The sequence below is a fragment of the Egretta garzetta genome, unplaced genomic scaffold (genome assembly GCF_000687185.1).
Source record: "Egretta garzetta isolate BGI_Z169 unplaced genomic scaffold, ASM68718v1 scaffold287, whole genome shotgun sequence".
Lineage (NCBI taxonomy): Eukaryota > Metazoa > Chordata > Aves > Pelecaniformes > Ardeidae > Egretta > Egretta garzetta.
Genome location: NW_009260435.1, coordinates 3,164,918 through 3,187,274, shown reverse-complemented (window position 1 = coordinate 3,187,274; position 22,357 = coordinate 3,164,918). Strand labels below are relative to the sequence as shown.

Sequence of the window (22,357 nt, the reverse complement as noted above, 5' to 3'; positions counted from 1 at the left end):
ACATTGCTGTTCTTTCTTCTCACTGGCTTTCTACCAGAGAACCATATTATAGTGGGACAATAGATAAGAAAACAACTACATAGGTCTTGCCTGTCAGGAATACTTTAAGGGCACATCCATACTGTGCAAAGAGGAATCACGTTAGCGATAAACTAAACCTGCCTATATTGGAATATACCACTTTGGATCCTAAAAGCAACCATTTTTGCATCATTGTTTTAAAACCAAAAATCCCCAAACTGAGTAATGCCAGACCGTTGATTCTGCAACCAGAGTAGATTGCCAGATACATTCATGGTCTGGCTCTTGGCTGTTTTGTACCACTGGACATGGCATCCACAAGACATCCATATTTCATTTCACATCTTTTCAAAAAGAGGTCCTTGATAACTAACAAAATATAAATGGTTATGCCCACAAATCTGCCTTAAAAAGAGGCCTTTTCAAGTTTCAGAAGAACATATCAGTTGCACCAGTCTTACCTTTTACTGTTTTATATCTTTCTTGTAAACAATCATGCAGGAATGGTAACAACATTTTGTTCTTGTAAAGCACCACCCTTCTGAGAATGTCAACATGCTCTATAAGGAATAATCAATCAGGCCTCACACACCTGTGTTAGGTAATAAATGTTTTATCTCAGTTTCAACAAGGAGTCGTCAGAAGTTCAGTCATTTACTCAGGATCACACAGGACAGAGCTATGAGTCTCAGCTGTCCTTCTCACTATCATCCTACCAGATAAACATTGAGAATTTTAGAGATACAGTGCTTGGAAAGTATTACCTACATAAAAGTCCATAAAGTAACAACATCTAGTGAGACAAACTGCCAACTATTCATTAATACATTAGCAGTAAATCTAATAAATCTTATTTCTTTATGTGTTAGCTGAAGGATGAACTAAACACAAATCAATTGTCTGTTTAGTAAAAGGCCACAAAACTAACACTGACAAGTTCCACTTTTTTTTAGTATAGCTTATAAGGCAACACTGATGGCTAGACAGAGCTTTTGAAAGGCTGGTAATGAACACTGGTGAAAATATAAGACCTTGTATGGAAACATAAAAGATATATTAGCCTAGAATTTACATTTAAAATTATATGGCTCTGAACTCTGAAAACTTTGAAATCTTTCCTAACAAGAGTGATTATTTAGTATCATCTGCGTGCAGGTAACTTTAGGATTTTGTTATTGCAAGTTCCCAAAAAACTGCTGACACACGTTAAAATAATACAGCTTTTTCTTCACTATTTCACTAAAAATGACCATGGTAAAGACTGAGTTGTACTGATTTTGTTCTAATAATTTTGGAGCTGCAATAAAAACAGATGAAACCTCAACAGCAAATACCAATGCCATGCAAGGGAAGAGACTGTGTCTTGGGAATCTTAGTTTTCACACAGTGCTGCTGCAATCAGCACACAGTTACATTTGTAGGACCTATCACTACTGGGTGTGTTGCAGATTATGGTTATTGTTGTTACATTTTGTCACTGATGTCTAGGATTACCGTTTTTCATGTCCTTCTTACCTTGACTGCGTAATTGTTGAGAGGATCTTTTGCGTAAGAAGCTGGGTAGTAAACTGCATCACCTGCCTCGCAGCACGGCTTGTCACTGGTTAGCCTGAAATCCGACCAGCTGTCCACCCCGAATCGCAACTGGTCCTTCTGTCCGGCCATGAATAAGTCTTCACATTTAAGTGCCAGCTTCTTCAGTGAATCAGTATGAAGGCTTCGGATTTTACCTACCACCTCCTCTCGGTTTTCAATTCCTCGATAAAGTGCTTGCCTCTGCGGCTTCTGGACACCTTTGCCCTGCTTAGTCTGCGAGATGCGTCTCCCCGTTAGAGACTCCATGCTATTGGAACACCGGTCCTTAATACTGATAGTGGTTAGGCTGGAAACGCTGTTAGTTGCTGAGGTGGTTGCCCTTTGTTTTTCTGTAGGCCTGTCCAAGGAATCTCCTGACTCGTTGTCCAGTACCTTGAGCTCCAGGCTGACCGAAGAGCAGGCGCTGCTTGCTTCCCAGTTGGTGTCAATGTCATAGGTGGGATTGGCCACAATGCACAGGTTGTTCTCCAGAGCCTGCTTCTGGAGATCTCTGGGCGTTGGCTCTGTGTTAGCTCTCAAAATTGTTTTCTTTGGCAGTGGAGGTGGTGTTGGCTGTAAGTTGTTCATTGTCTCTTGGTCTACTAGTCCTCCAAAGGCAATGGCATCATCCAAAGCTCCCTTCGGTTGCCTCGGCTGTTTTGGAGGTATCATGGCTGCTCTAGACTGTCCTGTGTAACAAGAAGAAAATAGTAATAGGAGATTAAAGTACTTTGCATCTGCTGCTCATATTTGCACTCTACAAAGAAGTTTAAGGCAAAGAGAAAAGAAAAGCTGACTAGGACACCCCTCGCCCCCCATCACATACAGACAGTCTTTATTTGACCTTGGCCTATATATTAAAATCAGCTGCACTGCTAGCAATGCTGGCATTTTACATCACATGGGATTAATGACAAAAAGTGCAAGCAAAAACCAAAACTCAATTTTGGCACTCTGGCCAAATTCTAGTTTCAGTAATTAAACACAGCCTCCTGTAATTCCTTCTGTGGTCAATCAACTATAATATCATTCCTTACTTCCTATTCAAATGTGCTGAAACTATGGGTGGATGCTGGTAAGTGGCATTGTGTACCGTTTCTCTGAGAGGTGCATTTCTCTGGCAGGTGAGGTGATCATTTTTAGTATGTCCTTACAATAGTCTGTAAAGCACTTTGGATCACTTGCATTTGAAATGGACTAAAGAGACTTGAAAGCATTATTTTCAGAATGTAAACCAGAAAACTTCAGACACAAATAATGTAATTTAGATAATTTTAGACAGATCGGAAAGTCAGGATTGCCCTAGCAGATTCACTAGGTGAAACAAGGAAGTTAAGCCTACTTTCACTCAAGCTGACCAGTGTGTTGCCACTGCTTTCAAGGAGAGCAGGATCATATTTTGAGATAACAAAAACATAAATATAAATATTTCTACCCTACAATTTAAAACTCACACTCTTCCCCCCCTAACCATAACTTTCTCTAATACCTTTCCCTTACTCACTTGCCATGGGTAGCTTTGTTGGCAATATTATGTTCACAGATAACCTGACCTAGATTCAGTCAAGAAATTCCAAATGGCAGGTTACATCCATAAAAGCATGGGATTTCCACTGGCAGACTGGTTTCAAACATTCATGTGCTTCTAGGGAAGATAAACTTTGTCATGTGTTTTGGATGGCTTTTAGAGAGGACAATTATGTTTTATAACTGCCAGAGTCCTTGGAAATGAAGAATAAATAAATGACAATAATGTAAGAGAGAATAAAAAACAATAAACAGATGATACAAATGACCAACCCCCTGCTCTGAGACAATTAAACAGTTGTTACTCATATCAAAATGAGGTTTTTCCACTCAACTGCTGTTTTCAGAGAAATTTTAAGTTTTCTACTACTCCTGTGAGGTTCATTGACTGTCATGGTAAGGTAGGAAGCCAATTTTTACAGCTGCAACACAGCAGACATGAAAGGGATGCTCTGTATAATTGCAGCCGGGCATCTTTTCTAATAAGCAAACAGCAAGTAGAAAGACACTACAACTATTTGACTATTTATAATGTGCTGAATCCTTGTAAAGAGAGGACTGAACCGGAACGCTGAACCAAACTGGGGGGATCTCAGATTCAGATTTGAATTACATCACTTTGGTCCATAATTAATAATAAAAGACTTCATAGTCTATTAAAAGAAAAAAGATAGCTTCCTTTATGCTTTAAGATGTGTTGTACAGTTTTTATGAATACCACAGAATCTAATCTCTTGGCCAGGATGTACAAAAACCTGGAACGCTGGGTTAGGATGCTGAAGAGGATTTCCTAATATCAGAAGATCAGAGAGAACTGGATTTTTAAATGTATCCACAAACAGAATAGCCTTAGCTCTTGAATTCTTAACAATCATCCTCTTGTCAATCATTCCAAGGAGATGACATCACAAATAAAAGTTATCTCTCTATCTTTCATTTAAGTTCAAGAAACCCTCAGACGAGCCTCGTGGATTTTGTGGCCTGGATATTCCAATGTTTAAAAAGCTGAATTTTGCGCAGGAAGTTCCATTGGCTTTGTAACATGCCTGATGGTCAGGGAAGATTGCATAGAACTACCCCCCTGGGTCATCACTTTTTAGCTTCTACAAAATGAAAATTTTCAAAAGCTAGAAATATTAGAGAACCCCTGCATCTCTCAAATCACTGTCAAGGTGGCTTAAAAAAAATTAACCCTCAGGGAACCCTCTACTGCTCCTTTCTGATGTTGGTATTGCAGCGGGCGTGCTCTACAACAGCAGCTCTTCCTCTCACCATTTGATACACCGGAGCATATAACACTGGTGCCAGCTGAGCAGTACAGGAACTCTATCAGAAAGGTACAGAGACTACCTTTTGCAGAGACGAAGAGTGGCATGATTCCGAGTAAAAAGCAGAATTAATGTCTGCATGCCAGACACACACATCCAGATGCCACAGTCTTCTGCTTGATCCTGAATGAGACAAGTTCACTTCTTCTTTGTATCCAGTTTTCTTACTCATCCAAACATGTGTCATCTTCCACCATTGCTTACTCTTACAAAATCTGTGACCTGTGTACTTCTCCCCCTGGCAACATTCTGTGTTAAAGATCACTTGCTGTTTTCTCATTCTTCCCCTCTTCCCCACTACGCTAAAATAGCCCAACTGCTGGGGTTTTGAGAAAGGCTACTATTTCAGGAGGCAGTTTCCTAATATGCATTGCTTGTGCAACTCGCTAATCCAAGGACTGCACACATGCTACAGGGAAACAGCAAGAAAAGAAATTAGAGCAAGATGCACATCTCAAGCAGTAGCAGCAGAAGCCCTCTCCAAGAAAGGTAAGATTTGTAACAGCATTTGTAACAGCATTTCTTCTTGATTCTCTTATTTTCTGTCTGTTTTAATGGCCCTGTCCTCCAGAAGCCATTCATACGGAGAAGAGTGTTGCGACTGCAACCAGTGACTTTCACTAGTCATTTCTTTTGCATAGCTATTGGAACTGTGACATCAAAACATAATTGAAGAAGGTTTTCATAACCAGAAGTTGCCTTTGCAGATGTCTGGTGGGTGTGGCAGGATCCAGAGAACTGCATGTACAAGTCATGATACAGTTACTTTTTCAAATATACTCAGCTGAGGAAAATGAGTTCGTAAAACATGTCATGGTACAGCATAGTTTCTCCCCACAAGAACAGATTTTCCATATTGAAATCTATCCATCTGTATTACATGTTTGAAAAGCTTCTTTTCTTAACACTATACATTTCTTTCATGCCCGCTGGGCCAGTCTTTCCAGCTCAGCTTTCCCCAAGTGTGGCGTGATACTGCACATCCCACATTTTTTAAAATTCATTGTCAAGCAAGAAAAAGGTTGTCTTAAATTTTGTCCCTGTCAAAGGCACAAGAACGTTCTTTTGCATACAAGTACTGGCAGAGCATTTGCTTCTTTTTCTTGCCTATCATTTCCTTCTCCCCTTGCATGCTTAAAACCCATCATTTCCTTACCTACGCCACAGACTCTCCAACATTACAAGGTTCAGACTGAGCTACGCTCTTGGGAGGCAAATGAAAAGGATGAACAGGCACAATACTAGGCTACCACTTACAGAGAGCTTTGAAGTGGCTTCCAGACTGTTCAAGACAGGAAGAAAATTAACTCTTTATAGACAGCAGCTTTCTAGAGAGCTTTAAGTAATTCTACAGTTCAGGAACATCTTACATTATAGAATCTCACTGCATTATTTAAATATTACCATGCAGAGGTGGGAAACTCTGAATCAGCCCTAAAAAAGGCATTTAGATTTTATTTTTCCAGGTAACTGATTTATCATCAGACTTCGCATTGCAACCTGTTTATGTTAGCTCATGAAACTATCAAATCTGACACACTGAGCTCAGGTTTAATTCAAATTTATATTGCACAAGCATGTTTTTCTTAGAGTAATGACAGGCATAATTATTGTTTAAAATTCTTGATAGTTGATGGATCTTCCTTTTTTGCTTAGGCCAGATCAGCAGTATACATTGTCAAGACATTTCAGAACTGTGAAGGAAAATACTCCTTTAATTGGGAAAACAACTAATGGTGAATTAGGCAAGCCAAGTGGGTGACACGCTGCATGCTTCCATCCTTTCTTGAATAGAACTATTCCCAAGACGTATACTGCTCTGCAATACATAACATATGTTAGTCCAATGCACCAATGACAGCAGGCTGCTTCTGTACTTTCTCCAAACTCATTTTACCCTTGACATGGTAATCTATCCTACCATCTCCTTCATTCTTGAAAGCGTTTTTCTGATGATATGCTGTACCATCTCTTATCCAATACTAACGTTCCTTGTGGGAAGATGTAAATTAGAAAACAGAGCTGAAAACAATACTTTAGTATTCACAGTAATAACTAGGCTATTGCCACGATAACTCACTCTGTTCTCAGTTTTAGTGACCATAGTACTCCTTAATCCCTAGTCCCCTAGTGCAGGGATTTAGACGAAGAGGACCCAGAGGGCTAAAATGACCAAAACTACTCTTGCCCCTGCCATTCACCCACTTATCACATCAGTTTGGCAAAAATTCCATGTTTTGCATTGCCAAGAACAGCAAAAATTAATAATCATGCATGTACAATGTGGGTAACCAATCTTCCAAGACCATATCTATCAAAACCCCAGCAGAACTAAAATCAAAACTGAGGAGACTCTGCAGTGGAGACCAGCAAGAAAGTGGGATTTTGAGTGGCTTTTACGTGTCTGCAGGAAACCCACTGTAATATAGGGCTGGGCTGATCACATAGCTGGACCTTGGAGCAATCCAACAGCGCTGGCTTTGGCAGCCTCTGCTGACCTGTTTCTCCCCACAGCCAGGAATGGAGTAGGATGTCCCAGCAATTCTCATGTCAGTACATCCCCATTTCATGTTACAAAATCCAGTTATAAAGCCTAACTAAAGTATTCACTAAGTAAAATCCACGGGTTGGCCACCTCCACTGTACAAATTCCCCCTCTCCACCCTGGTCCTAGTACTTCCCCCCTGCCCCCTGTACTTGGATATTGACCATCCTTTGCTGCATTTTTATTACAACACAAAGCCTGGAAAAGATTTCCCTGCATAAGTAGCAGATTAATTATACTGATCTTTAATACCAGTACAAAATACATCACTCCTTAATAAACTTTTACCCCGACTGATAAAAATAACCAAGCCGTGAAAAAACCCATAAATGCGTAAAAGTATCTTCCAGCCACTGCAAAAGCCACCAGCATACTTCACAGCCCCAATTCCAACAAATGCAGTACATGTACAACACTATTCTGTAAAATTATTCAGTACGCAGATTTACATGAACATAATCATTAATGCTGTATTATACTCAATTGTTTACACATTTATCGTTAATAGATAAAGATCTTACCAGAATGATAATATATGTAACAGAAAGGAAAGCAAACATTTATTAAGTAACATTCATGACGCATCTCCAGTTTCTCACCAATAGTTTGAAACTGTGCATAGAACTACAGTAAGATGGGCTGCAGGTACCAGATAAATAAAAACTTCAGATGCAACAGCTTGTCTGCCTTGGTGACTTGTCAGGTCTTGCTACCCATCCTCCATTACACCATGTTAAAGGTATTACCTGTACTAATTATATATTATACAAAATGCATCAGACTGATACTGTAATCACAGTCTGTTGCTGAACTGTCAGTTTTAGTCAACAATGACTTCATTACCTTATTTATAGCCTGGCTAAAGCACGCTGCCCTGGTCTAACTTACTGACTGAGGCAATACTCCAAGGCAGATGCTGGCATCTGGCATTTTTTCCACTGTCAGCAATCACAAAACCTAGAAACTTACTTAGCCTCCTTTTTTTCACCTTTTCTTTGGGTGTAAGGAGAAAAATAGCTGATAATAAAATAACCTTTTTAAATTATAGAAATACTATAGTGAGTATATAAGGATATCTTAATCTACTTAGAGCAATGCAAATTCAGTCAAGTCAATTTCCCCCAAAAAATTCAGACAAAGATAGAAAAATGTGAACATTTGTAAAGGAAAGGATTTTAATGATCCATCTGTTGTCTTCTTTATCATAAGTTACAGGTCTTACCTGAATTAACTGCTTTTAGAATAAGGGCACACCTTAAAAAAGAAACAACCAGGCGCTACCTTACACATCTGAACATTTATTTCTGCATCTGGATTTAACTGTCAGCCACTGGATTTTGTTAAACCTGTTGACTGTTGATACCAGAAGTATCCCTCATCACAGTTCTGCTCAGCACATTAGCACCCACACCATGATCAAGCCAGACTATTTCTTTGATAAGCTAAACAGATTTAGCTTCTTGAATTAGTCAATATAAGGTACCTGTCACAATATTAGGCATTTTCAAAGCTTTTCTTTAGAGCCTGTACCTTTTTCTTTTAAACATTCTTCTTAAACTGTGGTGACCAGGGCTTGACTGTGGCCATGGCAGTTGCAGAGTAAAAATGAGATACGCATCACCTCTCTACTCCTAATGAAGTTTTCTCTTGTTTATACACCCAGGAACATACTGGGCTCTTTTAGCTTATCATCATGGTGGGACCTCAAGCCCCAAATCTTTTATGTGGTATCTGATCCTCAGAGAAGAATCCTCTACCTTGTAAGGCTTGCCTGCATTTTTTTTTTTTTTAATTCCTAGATGTATGATTTTACATGAGCTATTCTCAGATTTTGCAATTTGGTTCCTGACAAACACTTGCTGGTGCACTTGCAGTTTTTGCAGGCAGAACTGTAAACTGATGACCAGACAACTCCTGTGGGAGCAGGGGAAGGCCAATACCAAATATATTTGAAGGCACTACCTGATACAAACTACTATCTGACTGCACATGAAAATTTACCAAAGCTTGCCATTATTTCTGCTCATAAAATTTCATGTGACATGTCACAACTGAAGGGTAGACATTTATAAAAGTAAGGACATAGCATTATCTGCTTTTCAATAAAAAAACCCAAAGAATATGTATTAGATTCATATTTTAAAAGTTAATATTGTGCATTATGCTGCAAATTGTGATGTTCACATGATATATTTTACAAACCATAAACTATAGTATGTAGCTATAAAAAGGTAACTGTAGATACAATTGCAGCTGAAGCAAGAGTGAAGTGTGATGTAATTATATTACACATATTCTCATATTATCCTTTCTTTCAGTTACACATATCAGTGTTTGTTAATTCTATAAAATATATGGTTTTGCTGCTTAGGTGATGCAAGATGTGAAAACAAGAAGGAATTATTCTATAACCCCACCTAGTAATCTCTTGATAGCTATCTGAATTAGAAAGTGAAGTTGCTTGAATAAACCAGAAAAAAGTTTGAACGGCAGCCAGAGAACTCAGTGCCATTTAGGGTAGTGTTGCTTTTAACAACAAGCAGCAAGCTTGCCAAGCCAGACCAAGTCAAGCCTAAAACTTAATTTAACTCTTTCATACCTAAAATTTACTTTGGTGACAGCAAATCTGAAAATGACCCAAGGACGAGAAGATTTTGAATGAAATGCTAAAGGGGTCAGTTTTATACTGTTCTACGAAGGAGCACTCACACACAGAAACAACACTGACAGAAATGAGGACTCATGGAAGTGATCACAGAAGTCTCCACAGATGGAGACTCCACAACTTCTCTGGGCAACCTGTTCCAGTCTTTAATGGTATTTTATTGCATTTCCCATTGAATTTACTACTTCCACTTTGTGAAATGCTGTGGGAAGGACAGAGATCTATGGACAGAAGCACATCTAACTCTGTATGAGGAAGCAGTTGCCATCTGATGTAACACCTTGCAAAAGAAAATCAACCCAAATTGAGTAAAGATTTAAACAGAATATTCACAATGTCATTACTTTGGCTATGAAATGCAAGTAACCCCTCGACAGTATGAGCACTCTGGCTAAAAAATAGCAGTCTTGCCATGGGGGATAAGTGACATTTCATACGTTAAATGATACCTCAGCTTGATCCTTTTATGTGTCAGTCTGGTTAGGAACAAGGACTAACCATGCTATAAACAGTTTTGATGTAGCCAGATCTACTGCCTGGATTCTTTCTGTAATGTAGCTATGTCCTAAATACAGAAAATATATAAATACTGATGTTTATCTCAATGAATTGAAAATAATTCATTAGATCTTTGAATAATTCACCATAAAAATATAAATTTTAGTTTTCCTCCTTGAAGTTAAAGTTTTTTTTGTAGATGTTATATCGCTCTTGGGCAGGATATTTTTCCTCCTTGTGGTTTATAAACAATACCTACTTGATGTTTCATTAGCAGAACACACCGAGAAGTTCACCACTAATTCACATTTAAGCAAAAAAATGCAACAATATCACTAAATGTCTACGGAATGTATGCATCTGAGGGCTTAAAATTTAGTCCTTGATCCCTCAAACCTGTCTGGACATGCCACACCCATGGACTTCTGAGCCATCTCACAGCAGTCAGTTTCCTCTTGTGCAAATGCTTAACAAGTTGGCATCCTTACAGGATTGTAGCGTTACTGAAAAAAACACATTCAGATATTCTTGAACATAAATAAATGAGAGATTTTTTGTTCTTCTGGAAAATCTGGCTGTAGGTATTGCTAAATTCACAGTACTTCAAATCAAAATGCTTTAGAAAATTAGGCTGGTAATATTGATACTATGGATCGGGAGACGCTTGTCTTGCTCACTTATCTTCCAGAGAAGCCCTGCATCCATGCATCTTCTTGATTTGAGTAAGGGATTCAGTGATAGTTGAATAGGCTGTGCAGTACCTTCAGGACGTTCATCTCAAACTTTTTTGAAGGAGCAAAAGTAAACTCTCAGATGAGGATAAGAAAGGTTTTAGTCAACAAAAGATGACTACAAATATTTTAGCAGTTATTGATGCTCTAGAGTAAAAAGTCCTACCTTTTGTTGATGTTTGAAAAATACTGAAATCTACTTATTGTTTCTAAGAAAATTAGGTAATTTGATCTGTATTTTAAACCTCTTTGATAAAAATTCTTCCAAATAGATAAACCAATGTATTTTAAAAGTGTCTGAGACGTTTATCATTAAGGGCAATTAAAAGATAGTTTTAAAATGATAGGAAAGAGAACCTTTGAGTTTGTTGAATCTTCACTTTCTTGGTTGTGTAACTCTGAATGAGACAACATATTTTTATTTTCTATAAATTAATATTTAAAAGTTTGTCTTTAAAAACTAATCTTATGAAAGCATATTGAGCTTTTCAGAAGACAAGGTTCTTCACAGCCTGGAAAGGTATCCAAAATCTGTTCTAATTTAAATTTTCTTCTACCAGAATACACTTACCTAAATTGCTGTACGTAGCACTGCAAGGATTTAAGTCAGGAGAATTCGAAGCTTCGTCCTTTTCTTCCTCCCCCTGTGGGACACGGACAGATGATACTGGTATGACCGAGGCACTGCCGCCATTGTCCTGCTTCACAAACATAGCTCTAGCAACATCATCGGGCACTTGACTGAAACAAACAAAACAAAATCACCTGGAGACCAAAGCTGGGGACTAGATCCTACTGGCAAAATACCAGATTAGGCATTAAATATCTTCAGGAAAGGGAATGGACTGGTAAAGAAATAAGCTCCTTTCACCCTCCTTTTTTTAAGAACAACTTTCTACAGTATTTGTTTTCCTTAATAAGAAGAAACAACTTTTGACTGAAATAGTAACATGTAGTAGTTCATGCCTTTCATACAAAAGGGATGAAAAAATGTTTTACAGCTGACTACAATTGACATTTATGCATACATATGCAGGCATGATTCTGCATAAAATGTGCAGGACTCAGGAGTTTAAGGTGCTTTTTACCAATCAGAACAATTTTGCTTTAATCAAAGACACCAAGGTATGGCAAGGGGGTTGTTAAGTCTTAATAAATGCATAGAACACTAATGATACGTTTCCAAGCTGATGTGGACTCAGACCCAGCTGAAACTCTGATCTCCTCCTGGTAGGATTCTGGGAACTGACACTTTGGGAAACAGACCAGTAGCTCATCTAAGACAGTAATCTATTTCCCATATAAAATTCTCCAGGATTAAAATCCATCTGCATCCGGCCAACTGCAAAAGGCCATGAAGACAGTCCCCAGTGCTTGCTCTTAGCTATGAAGTTTTAATCAAACTGTGATGACTTATAGCACAAAACTGTGAAAATCATGGATTCAATCGGTTTCCATGGATATATTTATTGCAGTATGATTTAAAAATTATGTGTTTCATATATATTTATAAAAAAATATTCAGGTTTATTTAAAAAATCCCAATCCTACTGAAAACATAGCAGCAATTATCAATACCATGCCCCATAAAACACGTCAGAGCAAAAATATTTCTGTGCCTTTATGTGCTCTCACTCACAGAAACACTCATTACAGGCCAAATCTCAGGAGCATACATCCTGTTCACTAGGTTCTCGTTATCCCAGCCTGATCAAACAGAACTGCAAGAATTTTAAGTACTTGTGACTTCCACAAGGGATAGGAGTAACACACTTCTTTCAGAAGATGATCACCACATCATGTATCTGTACAGATATTTAATTTTTATCGTAAAAATTTAAAACTTAACTTCTGATGAACAGAAACAAAAATGATGCATTTTTAAGCAGGCAGAGCAGCTGAGTTTCCTTAATACAAATCCTTACAGTAGAGAGACAGATTATATCCTCAAGGAGTTAACAAATGATAGGCATATGCCTCTATGCCAAAGCCAAAATACTGAAAATCACAATACACAATCTTCTAGCAATCCCAGGCTACAAAGAGTAAAACATGCCAACACTTTGCATAACAGAAGACCCATGTACGGTGCAGCGACACATGCCATTTCTACTCAGACTCATGAATTTTAACTGCAGGTTGATACAAACAAAACTCATTAGAACTTGTTAGTAAAAGAGGAAAAAATGGCAAAAGTTCAAGAAGAGGTAATCTATAACCAGCATGAACTTTTTTGTTCATTTTTAGTACCATGCATAGGAATGGTGTGAAGAACATTCCATGTGCCATAAATATATCCACATTAAAGAGTTAACGTAATATAATTTCAGAGTAAAGCATACATAAAATTAAAGCAGTAACAAGGCTCTCAAGATGATGAGAAATTAAGCTAAAGATTCGTAGTTGCTGTAAATCATATACATACCTGCATTCCCCAGTCAGAATGTTTTCTTTAAGAAGAAATAGGTTCTAATAGCTTTGCAGTTCTGTCGTTACCACAAACCAGGAGTTATCATACATCAAAGTAATTTTTTAGTATTGATTGGTGAGGTATAGAACATACTCATTCTCCAAACCAGACACATGCAAGCACATACACTAAACCTAAGCTCAGAAGCGTTTTGCCAAAGTAAACCAACAGCTAGAAAGGAAGAAAGAAAAAAATACCAACTCACCCACTGTACTCACTCACACAATTCCCCATTAAAGGAAATTCTTTCAGGGCCTTCTTGAGTCTTTTAATCATGTCTTGAAACTCTGGCGAGCCATTGATTCCACAGTGTTCTGATGTGCTACAAGTTGTGCAAGCTGTAAGCAACAGGGCTGAACTCTGCACAGAGTGATACACCTACTGCACCTTAATATTTACCTTAGGGGGTTGGTCCCAGGGACTTGCCAAAGCCCCCAGGAAACCGGTTAGTAACAGCCCTGCCTTCTTAACTCTTCCACTGCCTTCCTGGATGAAAAATAGTTCACAGTCTGCTACGTCACTGTTTCGGTATGACAACTATGGTCTTAGTCATGTTAATTAGTTAAGGAAAAGCAGTTTCAAATTTCAAGAGGAGTTTTAAGAACTTAAGACTAACCTACTGTTAAAAGTGAATATCTCAAATCTGTATTCCAACCAGTTTCAGTGTCTGAATCTAATGCATTTTACATCACAGCAATTAGATGTCAGGGCATGAAATCTGTGGGGAAATGCTTCCCTGGAGCTTTACAGTAAAGACGGAGAGATCAAGCATCCATACACAGCACAGTGACTCAACGAGCAAAATGCCAACCCGTAATCAGCGCAGCAGAACACAGAAGGAACAAAAGGGGAAAACATCCTCCCTTAGTAAGCTACAAAACCCGAACTCCCAATTGCTTTTGCTTCATGAAATTGACTAAACAGTTAAAACTAGTAGTTTTCGAGAAAAGTAGAGCAGCTGATAAACAAGCAGTTCTCTGAGATTAGAACCATCAAAGCCTGATAACTTTGTATCTGCTTGTTGATAGCAAGTGATACTTAAAGCTATCTCCTTATTTGGGATATTTATAGATATTTTGCCAGGATGAATTCTTTGATGCCTTGCATAAGAGCACATATTTAGCTTTTACCATAGTGGGTGCAGCCTCCTTTTTCCAAGCCTCCTTCTTTTCCCTTTTTTATTCCAAAACCAAACTTCATAGGAAATGAATTACCTTAGAGAACTCTGCTCCTCAGGCACATGTGGCTGAAACTAAACAACTATTCAGTTAATGGAGGGAGCAGCCCTCCACACACACAGAACACATTTGTTTTCCTAAGAAACTGAGATTATTTGCCATAAAACGGAGATAACTTGCCATAAAAATGACTGTCCCTCTGATAACGTGCCTCTGAATTCAAATACTTGTCATTCACGTGTGCACAAGCTCAAAATTGCTTTACAAGTGTGTTTTTTTTTTTTTTTTTCTGCAGGGACAAATGCCCCTAACTCCTTCCCTCAGGCTCTCCTCTTTCACACAGTTTTTGGAGCACAGTCAAAAGATGATGTGTCTAACTTGCCTCTCGGTCTTCCAGAAAGCAGGCTGCGTAGTGTGTTAATTTTTGTAAGGACAGCAGAATCACAGCCATTGTATGACCTGTATTTTCCTCTGTTCAGAGCATGACTTCTCAATTAGCTTGATTAATAAATAGCAATGACTATGAGGGAGATAAAGTGGAATCCTTATAAGCAGTGACTCTGGGAGTGCAGTCCTGTGAATTAGGGTCAGATGTAGAGGTCAAGCTGAGGGAGCACAGCTCTGTATAAAACAGCACATAAATCCAGGTGGCAGACATTAGTGACAGAAACACAGAGAAAAGCTGATGTGGCCTCAGACCCAGCTGAGACTCTGATCTCCTCCCTGGGCAAACATCAGCAAAGCAGTAATCAATGGTAGTCATACAGCTTGAGATGAGCGAGCCCAACAGAGTTTTTGTTTTACACACAAAAAAATATATCTGTGGAACTTGTAGATATATTTAGTTTGAAAGAGATCCCCTCAGGCCCTATACTTTTAAGCTAATAAAGCTAATATAAAGCCTAAATTGACTGAATAACGCTTGAGGAAAAATGCGGAGAGGTTAATGGCTTGAGGGCGGTCAAAGGCCACCTTACACAGGAACTTCCACTCAGAACACAGACCACTTATTTCTGCAAAACACAGAGCATAGATGATCAGCGCCCAGGTTTCAATCAGAGTACATTATGGGTACAGAAAACTCGTTCCAGTGGCTCATGCAGTTCAGTTCCTCATCACCGCCATGAGCCAGAGTCACTTCAGAGGAAAACGAAAGAAACTTCTCAACTAACAATCTGAAGTAATTAAGCCATAAAGTTTATTCCTGATTCTTATTATTTAGAAGTTGGCTTAGTCCTGAAGCATGAGAATTTATATCCCCCTTTTTTTTAAAAATCTTGTATAATGTGATGTTTGCATGTATAATGGGAATACAGCTGATAAAGTAAGTAAAGGTGTCCTGCTAAACTCTTCAGTGCCAGTGAAACTCAATGGCTATGAGTTCCACAGATTAACTGTGCATTATTAAAAAACACCCGACTTTTCCTTAGAATAGATCAGATTGCTCAGAGCCCCATCCAACCTGGCCTTGAATGTTTCCAGGGATGGGGCCTCCACTACCTCTCTGGGCAACCTGTTCCAGTGTTTTACCACTCTCATTGTAAAAAATTTCTTCCTTACCTCTAGCCTGAACCTACCCTGTTCTAGTTTAAAACCATTTCCCCTTGTCCTAACACAGCTGGCCCTATGAAAAAGACGTTCCCCATCTTTCCTATAGGCCCCCTTTAGGTACTGGAAGGCCGCAATCAGGTCTCCCCGTAGCCTCCTTTTCTCCAGGCTGAACAAGCCCAACTCTCTCAGCCTGTCCTCATAGGAGAGGTGCTCCAGCCCTCGGATCATTTTTGTAGCCCTCCTCTGGACCCGTTCCAACAGTTCCATGTCCTTCTTGTGCTGAGGGCTCCAGCCCTTATCCATTTTTAGTTCTCCGTCTTTCCATTTTACAGACTGTATTAAAGCAGACCAATAATACATGATTTACCATTTCTTAACCTAAATTTATAAAATCATAAATGGTAAAATCCCTTCTACTTAGTTCTTTAACAGTCCTTGGCGTTTACAAATCTTTATGCAAAATGTTACCAAACTTTTTGCTGCATGAACATGCATAATTTCCAATTGTGTTATCTCACAAAAGTTTTTCACTGATGAAACAGGATAAGTTAGATGGTTAGTGCTCTTAAAAGCATTGTTGAACAGCTGCTCAGTAAAGTAAATAACCTGGCTTACATGTAGAAAAAAGCAAATCAAGATAGATTTGGGGAGGAGAGAGAGTTCCACCTGAACTTTTGAGGTGAAAATTTCTGCCATTTCAGTAGACTTGCTCAAGGAAAAATTTTCTTTTCAGGGGTAACATCCTTCAATTCTCCTCACCAATTTATGCAAGCTACAATTAAAAAGGTTTTGGATTCAGGTAAGAACTTTACCTTAGGACTTAGACAAGATGTCCTTTAAACTGGGAAGGAGTTTGTTTTAAACAGAGCCCTACTGTGATTTAAAAGATCTCAAGTAGTTTCTGAAGCAGCTGTGGAATCTGCAGGATTGGATCAGTGACAATGAGAAAGTGGAATGTGGCAGCGGTGGTTATTCCTGCCTGTCTCTGGATGTGATCCTGATCTTAATATAGGACTACATTTTTGTAGAACAATGATTCCAGTTGTTTTTACTGAGTAGTCTATTACAACATTCAAATTCCTCTAGAGATACAGCACAGAGTAATTTCATGGCTCCTGTTCCACTGAATCAAGACAGCCTACATGTAAGCTCCATTCCCTATGCTGTTCAGGTTCTCAATCCAGACCACAGGTGATATGCACTGTGGCATACCTCTAGCCCCAGTCACCTATATTTTTTTCCCTTAAATAACAGTTAGTGGCATAACAGAAATTACTAAAAACCCACTGACGAGATAACCCATCTGGGGCCTTTTAAGTCTCGGTGCTCTCAATCACCTCACTGGAATTATCTTTCTCCATTGCCTGTATGTGGAAATTCGATGCCTAACCTGAGTTTGAATTCTTGAAGTCACATTTGGCTTACTGCAATTTACAGCAAACAGTGTGAAGAGTAATAGAAAAGGCGTTTGAAGATCACTTATACTACTGAAATGCTTTCACAGCAGGCAGGAACTGTGCAAGTCTTTGGCCAATTTTCTAAAAGATTCTCATTCGTCACTGACATTTATGATAATTTCAGGAGCAGCAATCTGGCTGCAAGTTACTCAAGGTGAACTATTTGTACAATGAGTGTGGCACTGGAGTAAGACTATAAGGATAACAAGTAATTTCCAAAAGCTTTGATATCTATGTGCTCTGATAAGTAGTGAACCCATGAAAGCACCCAGTGAATTGCCCAGGGGCTACTTTCACAAAAAACAGCCTTAAAAGAACCCAAATTGCTGATATAGTGTGTAACTGCAATAGAAAAGCATGTTTTTTAAGAAAAAAAACCCCAAATCATTAAAACTTGTGTGTGTATAAACACACACACACACACACACAATAAGCATTTCACTTCTTTTGGAAGCAAGATAAAACAACAGGAGAGTGATCTTCTGTAGCTATGGAACAACAGAACTCATATCTATCCATTACTGGCTTAGTTTCAAATCCTTTTGACAAAGTTAACATCTTTTGGGGAATTAGACTGGTAATCCCAACTTGGGCTATGAAGAAATGCTTTCTTACCTAAACCAGAATGGAAAGAATATACAGACCTCACTACTTGAAGGAAGTATTTCAGTAAACATACAGTTTCGTTTTTAGCTCATCCAAGTCTGGCCCAAAGATCCTATAAAGGAAAGTTATGGCTGACTTGTAGCTATCAAAGGAAACTATTCAATTTAATACATAACTGAAACTGAAACGGCTGTGCACAAATCAGTGGTACCTTGATTTACAAAGGCACTACCATCTAAAGCAGTGCTGAATGAGGCTCTGGTTCAGCTCTGATGGGCTTTATGAAGACAGGAAAGGAAGAACCGGAAGGCTGTGCTGCAGTTTTCTTTTAGGAAACGTCTCAATCTAAAAAGCTGCTACTGGGTATAAGCAGTGATCTCTCAATGCTGGGGAAGAGAAACCTTTATCTTGTGCAACTCTAATAGCAACAGTCTGACCTGCTAGATAACAAAGCCTTTGAAGAATCTTTTTTTTTTAACTCTGTCTGGATTCCACACTGTGCTGTACCCACCTTCATCAATTACAATGACTTAAGCCAGAAATATCATGTTACCTTTTTTAGAGGTCAGTTTTAGGTTTTGCCTGAGAACAACTGCTGCATCATGTACTATGGCTGTTCTAAGAGCACCTGATTTTCAGTCCAATTAATGACAAAGCTCACGTGACTGCTGAACTTTAGCAAAAATTAATCCATCTACACATTTTTGGTAAATTTAATACATTAGTATTTGCTAGCTCCTTTTGAACCATCATACGTGCATCCTGGCACCAAATAGAAACAATTGCATGGATAAAACAACACCAAGTTCTTTGGTGTAACAGAGAGATAGTTTTCAGCTTTCCGAAGAACTGAGTATTTTGCAAGTGCTGTTCAAAGGGAAAAACTGACCTTTTAGTGGTAACTTGAAGTACATGCAGCCCTGTTCTGTGGTTATATTATCAACCTTTAGCAGCTATGTTTCATTGCAAAGTAAGGAAACATTGTATCTTCATTTAATTTGCTTTCAAGACCCCCCAGTAATCTGACATTTTTAAAGCTTGTATTATTTTCCAGGTCATCAGATTGGTTTTCCAGTGAGCTTACTTCTGTTGGCGTTCTCAGTTAGAAGTGTCGTGTTCATTGATTGCTATCTTTGTGTCTTCTGTTTTCCTCTAAACCTCTGCAAGCTTAGCTGAAGATTTTAAACATCTTTTCCATGCATGTATTTTAGCCTGAGTTAACACTAACCTCTTACTTATACCTGAAGAGTTAACACAAACCAAGTATAGTAGCTCATCTGTTATGTCTCTTGCTTGTGCAAAAATGGCAGTTGAGAATCCTGATAGTGAGATACTAAAAACAAAAGCCAAAACCCTTAAACAAAACAATTAACTTCATCTTTTGGCACTGTAAGGCTTCACTAGGGGTCTTTTATCAATATTAAAAATTAAGTAAAAACCCCAAATAACTTTAGGCATCAAATTGCATCAAGGTAACTGAATAACTGAAGACTAAAGATTATCTACTGTCCGGTCTTCCCACAATGTATTTCTCAGCACCTCAGTGTCTTTTCTTTGAAATTTGTAGAAACCATATAACAATATTGTTAGAAAGAAGAAATTCCAATTTAACATTTGGAAAATTACAACTGTCACTAGGGAAAATTGTGAGATACGGTTTTAGCCAGTATCAGAAACATAAAAAATAGACATACTTCTTGGAATAAGCGATTGAGACAGGACAGAATGACCTAATTAGCGGTGTCCCTGCTCACTGCAGGGGGGTTGATCTAGATGACCTATAAAGGTCCCTTCCAACCCAAAACATTCTATGATTCTGTGACCAATTGCCTCCAATAGTAAGGGCAGAAGGTATACCAGTAATAGTGCAAAAATAGAAAACGTAACAGCACCATCTTTAGGGTAGTCTTGGAACAAGTGCCAGCTGTGACTGCTACCATTAGCCTGTTACTGCCCTTTTTCCACCGAGATAAGCAGCTGCCCCTTCCTGACTGGTCCTCCTTGTCAGATCAGCGAACTGGCTGAGAAATAGCCGCAAAATTATTTTTCCTTTGGATCGCTTCCCCAGTCTGGTTCACCATGGGTGACCACACGAACTGCCTTGCCAGGTAGATCTCACCACAAGAGCAGGGCACTAAGGAGGTGGGAGCAAGTGAATCTTCTGATGCAATGCATTCGGTTATGCTGCTAAAACAAAATATTGGTACAACTTCATCTTCTCTAGGTTCCCGTGGAGAGAATAGAAAAAATGGGTTCCTCTAAAGGGGGATTGAGAGCACAAACTTCTCCAGTTCTTTAAGTTGCTCTCTAAAGCTGTCTACTTCTCCCCATTTAATTTAGGGTAAGTCTAGAGAGACTAGACTCCTGTCAAGGGTTATTCTAGCCCTGGGTACATTCCCCAATGTCTTCAGTCCTTCAGCCTTATACTGTAATATGCACAGGGACACCCCCTTTTGTCATTGCCCACACCCCTTTAATTGTCATATTATTGTGTACGTCTTGCAGAGATGCTGAACACTTACAGCTCCTACTGACTTTAATAGCTTGTGAAAGTGTTTGATGTTTCTGAAACTCACACCCACAGTTTGCACTGGGATTTTTTTAAACCCTATTTGTTAATCTTAATGTTTTGGGGTTTTTTTGGTGTTGTTGTTTTTTGTTTTTTGTTTTTTTTTCTTTTAAATAAAATTCTTGACCCTGAGATTGCAGTTCATCCAAGTCTTCAGAAACAGGCAGTATGCTAAGGTTTTGGAGACCATCCTATCTTGTATTTGGAGCACTTAATTCAAATATAGATCTACATAAAACAGTTTTACATCATACTATGATAAACCCTATCAACACCTTACATTACAAAACCCAAAGCTGTCCATATCTGACAAAAGGCAAACAGTCTGACAAGTAGTCCTCGTCTTCCTGAGTAGAATACTGTGTCAGTGTTCCCAAGATGTGATACAGGAGTGATTTAATTACAGTCGGTGCGTGTGGTCACTCCTGGTTAGTTAAATATATAGTTACTTTAAGGCAAGCAGCAATCAGTTTACAGCAAACTCAAGCTATGGTCACACCGAGATTTCTATTAGTTTAAGTCAACTTTAAAACCATTTTAACTAAAAATCACTGCAACTTTCTTGTATAAACAATAGCGAAAGAACACTGCCACGATACATTTTCTGAGGCTCACACATAGCTCAAACTTCACAAAATTTTTCATTTCCTTCCACTAGGTTATTGTTAGAATTAATTAAATAATGCAAGTTTGAAGCTACTTTGGAATTGGTTGGTATAGTGACATTAGAAGACATACTCTAATACACCGACAGCCGTGGTCTGTGCTCACAGAAACGCAGACTGTGCCCACATGACTGCAACAAACGTCTCCAGCCCTCTCTAGGCTATGGGCTGTCATGAGCTGTAGGAACTCAGTGGTATGTTGAAAAACATGCATATCTGGAAATAAACACAGTTCTTCGTGTTCAGAGACAACCAAGCAAGCACATGTACCCTTGATAAGGGAACAAACAGACCTTTAAACCAACAGACAAACCTAAAATGTTCAACTACCATGAACTTGTAGGAGTAAAGTAAGTATCTACTGGCCAAAGACTTTCACAGAAATTGAAATAACAAATCATTTTAGTAAATTCTGATAAAAAAAAGAAATTAAAAATGAAATCACTGAACAAAATTGTCAGGCAGAAATGGAGCAACCAGCTCTACTGGATCCAATACTGCTAGGGGACAATGTATATTCATCACTAAAAGCCTTGCAGAATGGAGATAGAATTAAATTATCTATAAAATAATCTATTATTACTTTTTTACATGGTTTATTTTGGGAGTGCTGCAGTGATGTTGCAGTATAGCATCAAGTTAATTAGCATCTCTTGTATTCTTGGGTATGAGAGATACAGTTAGCACACCACCTTTTGTGAGTCATAGATCTTTCAATTTCTATTATGCTTTTCAATAGTTGCCTTCTATTTCTGCAGAGGAATTCTTTGGTTTCCTACAACATAAGAACACTTTCTTAAACTAGAAATTCAGGAAAATGTATTTTATTCAATGTAACATGGCTATTGTGACATGCTACTGAATCTGCAAACTTCAAATATAAGGTGCTGTTTCTGTTCTTTTTTTTTAAATCCCTTCTGATATCCAATATGCTTTCAGTTACCTAAATTCAGTATGTCTTGAAAAAATGA

The 22,357-nt window shown here is 38.5% G+C and overlaps 1 protein-coding gene across 8 annotated transcripts in view; it reads right to left on the bottom strand.

Annotated features, from left to right (window-relative positions):
• The window catches only part of PEAK1 (pseudopodium enriched atypical kinase 1), an 80,613-nt gene that overhangs the window by 9,510 nt on the left and 48,746 nt on the right, over positions 1 to 22,357 (bottom strand). For 4 of the 8 annotated variants that reach the window (XM_035899427.1, XM_009643929.2, XM_035899426.1 and 1 more), the window contains 3 exons: positions 13,566 to 13,682; positions 11,462 to 11,631; positions 1,537 to 2,285 (listed from right to left, as the gene is read on the bottom strand). In XM_035899427.1, the coding sequence (XP_035755320.1) occupies positions 1,537 to 2,285; positions 11,462 to 11,631; positions 13,566 to 13,682 (1,036 nt within the window). Of the gene's footprint in view, positions 1 to 1,536; positions 2,286 to 11,461; positions 11,632 to 12,529; positions 12,598 to 13,565; positions 13,683 to 22,357 lie in introns of those variants that run through there. The other 4 variants (XR_004842655.1, XM_009643930.2, XM_035899428.1 and 1 more) reach the window with 4 other exon arrangements.